This window comes from Fukomys damarensis, unplaced genomic scaffold (assembly GCF_012274545.1).
Source record: "Fukomys damarensis isolate Sample0158 unplaced genomic scaffold, DMR_v1.0_HiC HiC_scaffold_30, whole genome shotgun sequence".
In the NCBI taxonomy this organism is placed as follows: domain Eukaryota; kingdom Metazoa; phylum Chordata; class Mammalia; order Rodentia; family Bathyergidae; genus Fukomys; species Fukomys damarensis.
The window spans coordinates 37,521,694-37,531,102 of NW_022900942.1; the positions used below are offsets into that span (position 1 = coordinate 37,521,694).

The window sequence follows — 9,409 nt, forward strand, 5'->3', positions numbered from 1 at the left end:
AAAAAAAAAAAAAAAAAAGAAACAAGCAAATGGACTGGTTAGGTCTACCTGCCATAACACAGAATTGCAGTCTGGGTAGCATAAACAACAGAAATTTATTTTTCATAACTCTGGAGGCTCCTTAGTTCAATATCAGGATGCTAACATGGTCCAGTTCTGGTGAGGGCCTTCTTCCTAGCTTGTAGTCAGCTCCCACATGGTAGAGAGCTCTTTTCTCTTGTAAAATTGCAGTCTCATTAGACTAAGACCTCATCCCTATAACCTCACTTAGCCTTATATTACTTGCTGAGGACCCTATCTCCAGGTGCAGTCACATGGGATTAGAGTTTCAACATAGGAATGGGTAGACACATGATTCAGTGTATAACAAACACTTAAAATATTTGAGCTGTTATTGGATTCAAGGTTTAAGTGACTGCTTCAGATCAATGTAATATTTTTTGAGTTTAGAATAATAAGAGTTCTGTGACCAAGAGTTATAGTGGGAGAATTCTGGAAGGAGTGGATCTTAGTAAGTTTGGTTTGTATAAATGTAAAAAGGAGCAAGGCATCCCATAGAAGGAAGACAAAGTTCAGTCGTGGCGGTTTATAAAACTCTGAGGAATGTTTTTATATGGATACTTTTCTTTTTAAGTATATATTCATAAAAAGCATTTGTTGAATTTCATCAGGGATTAAATGGAAATCTTACTGACTGGGAATTATGTAGAACTAAGAGTTGTTAGCCTTTACCAGATGAATTACATTATCTTTTTTCTATTTAATGAAAGCAGTTTTTAAAACTTTGCTTAGCAGAGTTTTTGGTGCAAATTATTAGGTATTTTCACATTCATGGTAGGATTTGATTCACATGCAAACTTGATGACGTTGATAAATTACTTGCATTCTCTTTTACATATATGGAAATTTATTTTACAAAAGCTGAGTTTTGTTCAGGATAAGGTTGTCCTTAAAACTGTAGCCAATACTTTCTCTTCAGAATGTATCCAGTTGAGGGTTTTGGACTGAGCCTAGGTAAAATTGCTGTTTTATGCGTTTCTTTGAAGTCTAGATAGCAGAAAAAGATGTACAATATTTTCACTTAATAACTATCTGTTTACACTCATGTCTGGAATTATGACAGGGACTGTTGCTGGCTGGTGTCATTTGTTAAGCCCTGTAGCTTTGGAAGTGACAAGAAAGCCATGGCATTATATCTTTCTCTTTACCCCCCCAAAAAGCAAAACTTCATAAAGTTTTGGCCAGGTTCTTGAGTAAAACAACTGAGATTCCCTATGTAGCTACTGAGGGAAATCTATTTGTTATAGTAAAAGATAATCCCTGGCATTTGATATTTTACTTGCCACATTTATATTTCTCTGAACTATCTGGACAAATGTTTTATTCTCCACTGAAAATTTTTTGCTTTTTCATTGTAGTGGAATAAAAAGAGACTGGGCTACAATTAAGTGATAACTTACCATTTGTTTTAATTACTTCAGTGCTGATGCTTAAATTATGGTACTTGTAATTTTGTTATATTGAAGAGCAGTTTAATTAGAATACATACAGTTTCTGGGAGTCACTCATCATGGTAAAAACTGTTTATACATCTTTTTAAAACATTTAAAAGGAAAAAGATTGCTGGGAATTTTATTTTCTAATAAAAATTGGGTGCATGTATGTTTCATATAGTTATTAAAACAATTCCTTTTTACTATTTGAGAAATTATGCTTTGAGTAGAAAGAATTGATCATTTTATCAATGATAAACTTCAAAAATGCAAGTAAAGAAAATGAAACCAATAGTAGCATTTAAAATAGTTTAAAAACATAGTTTTTAAATATTTCTAGTGATGTATGGATGAAGCTCTTCCACTTAACAGAACTTATCCCTGCCTTTAAGGTGTTTTGTTTCTCTGAGGAGGTCCTAGTTGTAGAGGGCTTCTTTCTCCAGTAGATAATTAAGTTCACAGGCCTTCTTTTTAATTTTAATTTTTATTTTTTACCAAAGAAATATGCATGATTTTCAAAGTAAAAAATATTAGCAGGTCATAAAATAGAAGTCTACCTCCCATCCCAGATTGTTTTATAGGGATTGAACCCAAGGCCTTTGCACTGAACTTCATTCCTAGCCCTTTAATTGTTTTGTTGTTGTTGTTTTTGTTTTTTGTTTTGTTTTTAATAAAGACAAGGTCTCATTAAGCTGTTAAAGTTTCTCTGGCAGGGCTAGAACTTGCAGTCCTCCTGCCTCAGTGTCCCACAGTAGTTCTTCTTTTTATGGTTTGTGGGTTTTGTGTCAAACTCTAGACTGAGTTTCGAAGATTGTACCATTAAATTTTCTCATTTCCTCACAATGAAGACATAAAGAGGAAGAATCAAGGAAAAAGAAGAAAAAGATGTGTCCTACTAGCGGACTAGAGCATGCTATGAAAGTCTAACCAACCTATGACTAGCATATATTAAAATTTACTCACATAGTAAAATAAAGTGATTTCTTAGCTCCAAAATTTTTATACTGAAAATTAGGTTGGATTCGGTAAATTCTTAATTATTGCTTAGTTTGACACTATGATTTTCTTGTCAGTTCTGACCTGAGAAATTGGGTTATATTATTTTGTTTCTATTACTACTATTAGCATCATTATTCTTTTGTGATGCTGAGGACTGAATCCAAAGCTTGGAGCATGTTAGACAATGTTCTTTTACTAAGCTACATTCCCATCCCTGTGTTATAGATTATTTTATAAAATCAAAGTATAAATGAGGTAAAATGTGGTTGTTGCTACTATAAAAAGAAATAAAATTAAAATATTTAGCTCAATATCAAAGACATCTGATTTTATATTTCATCTTTAACAAGGCCTCAAACTAATTTTTTAAAAGATGACTAATGAAGAAGTAAGGGGAGTGCATAGTAAATTTTAACACAGCTAATCATCTTTATATTATACAGTTGGCTGGGGAACAGACCAGGGAATTGGTGGATTCGGAGAGGAGCCAGGAATTAAATCTCAGCTAATGAACCTTGTTCGATCTGTAAGAACTGTGATGAGAGGTAAGAAAAACTTGCAGAGCCCACTTAAGTTTTAATTTTGTAGTTTGATTTAAATAACAAGGCTTCAGAGTGTGAGTGCTATAATATATGCTTTTTGTGGTAGGAATTTCTTTCTCCCTAACCTGGCTTTACTGCTTGAAAGTTACTGGTTTCTTAGGTTGCCACTCTTGCTAAGCCAGTTGCTGTAAATGTAATAATTAATTCTCTATATATAATCTATGACAGGTATTACCTGTCAGAGCTGGAAAATAGAGTAACATCCCTGCTTTCAAAGTCCCATATCTGCCATTCTATTGGAAAATACTTTCAAACAGATAAGAATTGAAATGCATCATATTTAAAAATTAAATTTGAGGCCTTTTTTCTCTCTTTTAAGCCGTTTTAATCATAACTTTGGATTCAGTGTTGGTAAATTCATTCTTAATTTAGCAATTAATCTACAGAATCTTCTGTACATTGTATTTCTTATCTCATATTTCATTGCAGCCCTGTGGAGCTACTGCCCACGTCTAGTGTGCTTTTGTGTTCACAGAGTTGCATCCTCAGGGCATTTCATGTTGATCCATTTGTGCAGCATGTTCCCTTATTCCCCGTTACACAGACTCCCTTTAAATAACTTATGGGTTTTATGATACAGAGAATTTTATTAATATTCCTCTATTATAACTATTTACAATATAATTATGATATATTGTTAGACCTTTTTCATCTTTCCTGGATAATGGTTATTGCTTAATTTTTTTCTTGATTTTTATTTATAATAACTTTCCCCCCCATCTCTTTGCAGTGCCATTGATAATAGTAAACTCAATTACTATTGTATTGCTCTTACTATTTGGGTGAACATCAGTGGAAGAAACAGAGTCTTATAAGAAGAGATGCCAGCAGAAGTTACTGCCTTGGTCATTATTGAAATATTCAGCTCTTAGCAGGCCAACCTTGCACTTGAAAAAATGTAAAGTTGTCAATAAAACTAGAGTTTTTATTTGACCGATTTATTTTTAATGTTGCATTTGTAGTTTCATTACAAAAAGATAAGATCAACAGAGCCATCAGCTCTCCAGGATTTGACTGTGTTTGATTGCGAGCTGTTAATAATAGTTCATGCTATGGTATGCTATCATAGATTGTGAAAAGGGTATAGGACTGTTGCTGCTGTTTTTTTTGGAGGGTGGTTGTTTGTTTTGTTTTCAGGTATTTTTCTATCTCTCACTTCTCAGGGATGAATTTTTTCCCAAAGTTTTGAAATTCCTTGTGACTTAGCCATGACATGAGAATCATTATCCTCCTAGACAAAATTTATAAGATTTTTTTAAAAATAATTTTTACATATAAATGGTAAATAGATAATTTGGATAATTTTTAACTCCTTGTTTAAATATTTGGTTTGGGGCTGGGGATTTAGCTCAGTGGTTCTGCTGCCTGCCTTGTAAGCAGAAGGTCCCGAGTTCGATCCCCGGTACCAAAAAACAATAAATAAATAAATAAATAAATAAATATGTAGTCTGAATATTGAACTCTGCTGTGCTGTGAGGAACTCAAATTTATAGATACTGAAAGGGACAATTTCAGGGAGAATTGTGATTTTGTAAGTCACATGATTTTTTTTAGTTCTTTATTATACATTTGTCACTTAATTAATTAGCTAAATGAGACCAGCTCAACATCTACATGTTTTCATTGGTAGAACTATAGAAAAAGTCTGTGCCCTTTTTACAATGATTTATTTAATAAGTAAGCATAAATATTAGCCTACAAGAGAAATCTTGAACAATCACAATTAAACTATACTATTTAAGATGACTGTTTATTGTGAAGCATTATTATGCTACCTTTTTCTTTTTTCTGTACCGGGATCGATCTCAAGACTTTGAACTTGCCAGGCATGTGCTGTGCTGCTGAGCTAAATCCCTGACCCTATGCTTCCTTTTCTTAATAGTCTAGCACATTAAAATCATGATTCTAATTCTGTATTCTGTAAATAAGTATTCATGCTAGATAAGTTATTTTTATTTTGTTTTGTTTTATGTCTTAGACCATCTTGTAAGGGTTTTTCTTGTCCCGTACTATAGTTTTATGTAGAAAAGTTAAATTGTAAATGGTTTTTGTGAAAATTATCAGTTACAGTACTTAAAAATAGAATGTTTTTGTTTATAGAACTTTTATAAATAAAGTTGAATTTCCTAGACAAGCATTTGTTTTGTATCTTAGTATAAATATGTACGTGTCAGTTGTATTAATATATTTTGTGTATAAACATCTATTTTTGTTCTTTGCTGTAGAACTGCTCATGCATAGATTTCTTCCTTCTTTCTCACTTCTTTTTTTTTGGGTACTGGGGATTGAACTCAGGTCCTTGTGCTTGCAAGGCAGGCCACCGAACCACTGAGCTAAATCCCCAGCCCCTCTCTCTTTCTTTCTTGTACTGAGGATTGAACCTAGGGCCTAGCACTTCCTAGGTAAACACTCTGTCCATGAGCTACATCCCTAGCCTTTTTAATTTTGACACAAAGTCTCAGTAAAGTTGAGTAGGCTGGCCTTGAACTTTTAATCCTCCTGCCTCAGCCTTCCAAATAGCTGGGATTACAGGAATAGACCATTGTACTTGACTGGATTTAATGACAGTTAATGCTCACAATCCATTTTTTTTCTTCAGTAAATAAGCTAAAAGTGACATATTGACATGTCAGGAAGATTCTTAAGTTCAAAACTGGCATATATTTAATACCTTTTGGTGGCACCTGAATTAGAGATGGATGATCTTTGGTTTACACTGGGCTTACAGCTAGACCAAGGAAATGTACCAGGGAATCTTAGTTGGTTACTAAGCTAATGTGAGTAGCATATTTGGTATATAGAGGCAGTGCTCTTTTGACCTAACAAAGAATTAATACATGAATCTGAGTTTGAGGCTCTAAACAGAATTTTTTAAAAGCAGTTAATTAAGAGCACTCCACTTTTGTTTCTTTGTTTGGTACTGGGGATCAAATTCAGGACCTTGCACTTGTAAGGCAGGTGGCAGCACCACTGAGCTAAATCCCTGGCCCCAAGAGCACTCCATTTTTTCACATGCTATGAGTTATACAAAATTTTTAAAAAGAAAAAAGTGGTCTGATACTCTTCCATATAAGATACTATATCACACCTTCATGTTAGTGCTTGATATTTTTGAAGTCTACACTCCACTGGGGAGCTGTCAGAGCAGAAATATATTAATCTTATGTAGCAAAGCAGTTCTGAGGAGATTGAACATCAAAATATTTCATCTCTGGAGACCACTTACACAATTCCATTTTTAATATGACTAAAGAGAAGTGCATAAGCTTTTGTGCATTGGCCCTATTTTCCCCACAGCAGCTATGATTCAGAAACCATAGTACCTTATTTTAGTAGACAAATGACTTAAGTAGCTGATTGTTTGCCCACAATCTCCAAACTAATAGTTTATGATCATTCTGGGCTCCAGATACCGTGATGCTTTGGGTCATATATCCCAGGTTTAGGTCTGTGAGCCTCTGAACTGTTGTGAAGTAACCATACCCTAATCCTTAATCAAGTACAGTGGTTTTCAAACTGAACAGCAGAATCAGATTTACAGAGAAAGTCTAGCAGAAGTATAAAGCCCAAATATTTAAGACTGATAACAGCTGTCCCATTTATTTTTAGTTGAAGCAGGGCTGTGTTCAGAGGCCTACTGTTCAGCCTCCTCTTCCTGCTTGTCAAGTTTCTCAAGACATTTCCACAAAATCCTAAATTTTTTTTTTTTAATCCCAGTAAGAGTAGGCAGTGTGATCTGTGCTCTACAGGTATGTACAGGCAAGAAATGACTTGAGGAAAGCAATATAATGTAAAAAAAGGGTAAGAAGCAGATGGATTTCTAATACCAACAAAACCTTTGTTTTCCACGTGACTTAAGGCAAATAAACACTAAGACCAGTAGTTTTTGGTACCTTGTCTTAAAATTGGTCAGTAAGAAGCTAGACATAGTGCATGTAATATCAACTACTCAGGAGACAGGCAAAAAAGATCACAAGTTTAAGGGCAGCATGGGCAACTTACTGAGATTTTTCTAAAAATAAAAAATGCAAATGCAGCTGAGGAGTAGAATGCTTGCCTAGCGTGCAGAAACTTGCTTCAATCCTCAGTATTGCAAAAGTTAAAAAAAAGTCAACTTTAGGAACAGCAGACTGATCCATATGTATACAGTGGACCCTTGACTTACAAACTCACTTTGTCTTCAAGGGCTGGTTGTAACTCAAGTCAATCAATTGAAGGCTAAGGCACACAGCCTTCAAAGTCTCTTTTATACAGGCAGATCTCAGTGTCCTTAGACATTGCCTCAGAATTTCTCAACCCCACATAGGAAAAAGGATGTAATGTTCCATCTAGAACACTTTAAGTGTTAAATCTGTATCTGAGAACATCTGGAAACACAAGGGGCTGGCATTCAGGTTGTAACTCAAGATTAGTCATAAGTTAAAGCTAAAATTCATAACCCAACTTCATGTGTCAGGCCAGTCATATGCACTCCATACACACACACACACACACCTTTTCAAGATTTCTAATCTCTTGCATCTCCAACAAAGGAGGTGTTCACCTGAAGTGAAATGTTATGGGGGGGAGGGGTAAAAACTTCTCTCGTTGATTAGTTTCAAAGTTTTTACCAAAATAAATTTTTAAACTCAGCAAAATAGAATTATTTTTTGCTTAAATTTTCCTTGTCCCTTGAATGTTCACTTGATTTCAGATAATTATGAAAACATGAAGGACAAGGGAACACGGTAACACCTAGAGTATTAATGATGAAGATAAATTTTGTAGTTCTAAATTGTCCGTGGTTTAAATTTGTGATCCTGCCTCAGCCTCCCAGAGTTCTGGGATTACACGCATGTACCACCACATCCAGCTAATAACGATTGGGTAAACCCTTCTTTGGGTTTCTTGCCTATCTCTTCTAGGTTCTGCCCTTCCTTTTAGAGGTCCCATCTCTTTACTCTTCATGCTGTTTAGCAGACAGAGCCTTTTCATGAAGAAGCCATTAGTCCTGGAGCCTAGTAATTTTCTTGAGGACTTTTCCCTTACCCCTAGCCTGACTGATCACTAATTCTATTTTACCTTCAAATAAGCTCTTTGATTTGTTCTCTGCTTTGTTTCCACACACCCTAGTTAAAACATCTCTCTTACAGTCCTGCAGTGTCTTATCTGATCTCATCCATTTTTGCACCATTTGGATCCACCATAGATAGGAAACATTTAGAAAAATGCATGTCTTATCGTACCCACTTGCTTAAAATTCTTCAGTGGTGTTTTAATCTGGTCAAAGTCTCGATTGCTTCAGAAGGGAAAACTAGGTAACAAGTTCTTTTTTCTTCAACCAATATGGCCCTCATACAGAAAACAGACTTAACAAATATGAGTAAGATAGAACTTCAGACCCACTGGTGAAGAAAAGTAGAAGGCCCCTAGTCAGGGGACAGAAAGATTTACAAGCATGGCTAACTTCAGTATCAGGCAGAGGTGGTGTTGGATGGAGGTTTGCAGTCAAGGGGAGGGCAGCAGTTTGGTCAGGTATCCCATATATGTAATCAGTGTGTCCACCCTGGTTGTCAGATTGCTCTGGAAAGTTCATTTAGTCATTTTCATATAGGGATGAACATGCCTGTGTTCAATTTATTTGGATTGAAATTATTTAGATTCAAAGAATTTATTTGAATCAAGAAGAGACAGAGAGTGACCTATAGTGTGTGGGGACGAAGGAGGAGGTGTATGAGTACCAAGATCGTGCTCTTGTAGGCACAGGTAGGCAAGCCCTCTGGTAGCTAGCTCTGAGATAGGGAAAGGTGACAGCAAGATTTTGGAATGGCTAGTGTGGGAAACGAGTTATTGCCTGAGGTGGCGGTTAAGGGAGATGGCAATAAATACGATACTAGTTAAGCCGCAAAGGAAATGATACTCTGAAGATTATGTGTTTCAACGTATCAAGGACAGACCTTGGAGTTACCCCTCGGGAAACGATAAAGTGAGGAAAGGAGTAGGCAACAAAGTTACTCAGTAACACTAGGTCGGGAAATGGTGCTGCGGGATGGGAAGTAGCTACTGAGCAAACGCAGAGGCTTTGTTTTCTTGGTGCATACGGGGCCAGTCGGTCATGCCCACAGGAGGAAGATCTCAAAAACAATTTAGCCTTTTCTCCTGGGGCGCAGGCGCATGTTTGGCAGGCCCTTTACCAAGCAGAGTCCAAGGGTGCACCCTAGGCGCATGGGCGGAGGTCCCGGGGGCGGGACTTCCGGCGCGGCTGGGGCCCAGTGTCCGACCTCCATCCGGCAGCTCCCGGCCCGCTAGAGGCTACCTGCGGGTGTCCTGCGGACG

General features: G+C 36.3%; 2 protein-coding genes across 2 annotated transcripts in view; both read left to right on the top strand.

Moving 5' to 3' along the window:
* Ier3ip1 (immediate early response 3 interacting protein 1) overlaps positions 1-4,075 on the top strand; it is a 13,065-nt gene extending 8,990 nt beyond the window's left edge. Inside the window, exons 2-3 of the mRNA XM_010621663.2 lie at positions 2,936-3,037; positions 3,825-4,075. Coding sequence (XP_010619965.1) covers positions 2,936-3,037; positions 3,825-3,880 — 158 coding nt within the window. The 3' untranslated portion in view covers positions 3,881-4,075. The remainder of the gene's footprint in view (positions 1-2,935; positions 3,038-3,824) is intronic.
* Hdhd2 (haloacid dehalogenase like hydrolase domain containing 2) overlaps positions 1-9,409 on the top strand; it is a 49,589-nt gene that overhangs the window by 8,844 nt on the left and 31,336 nt on the right. The gene's annotated exons all lie outside the window — the stretch shown is intronic.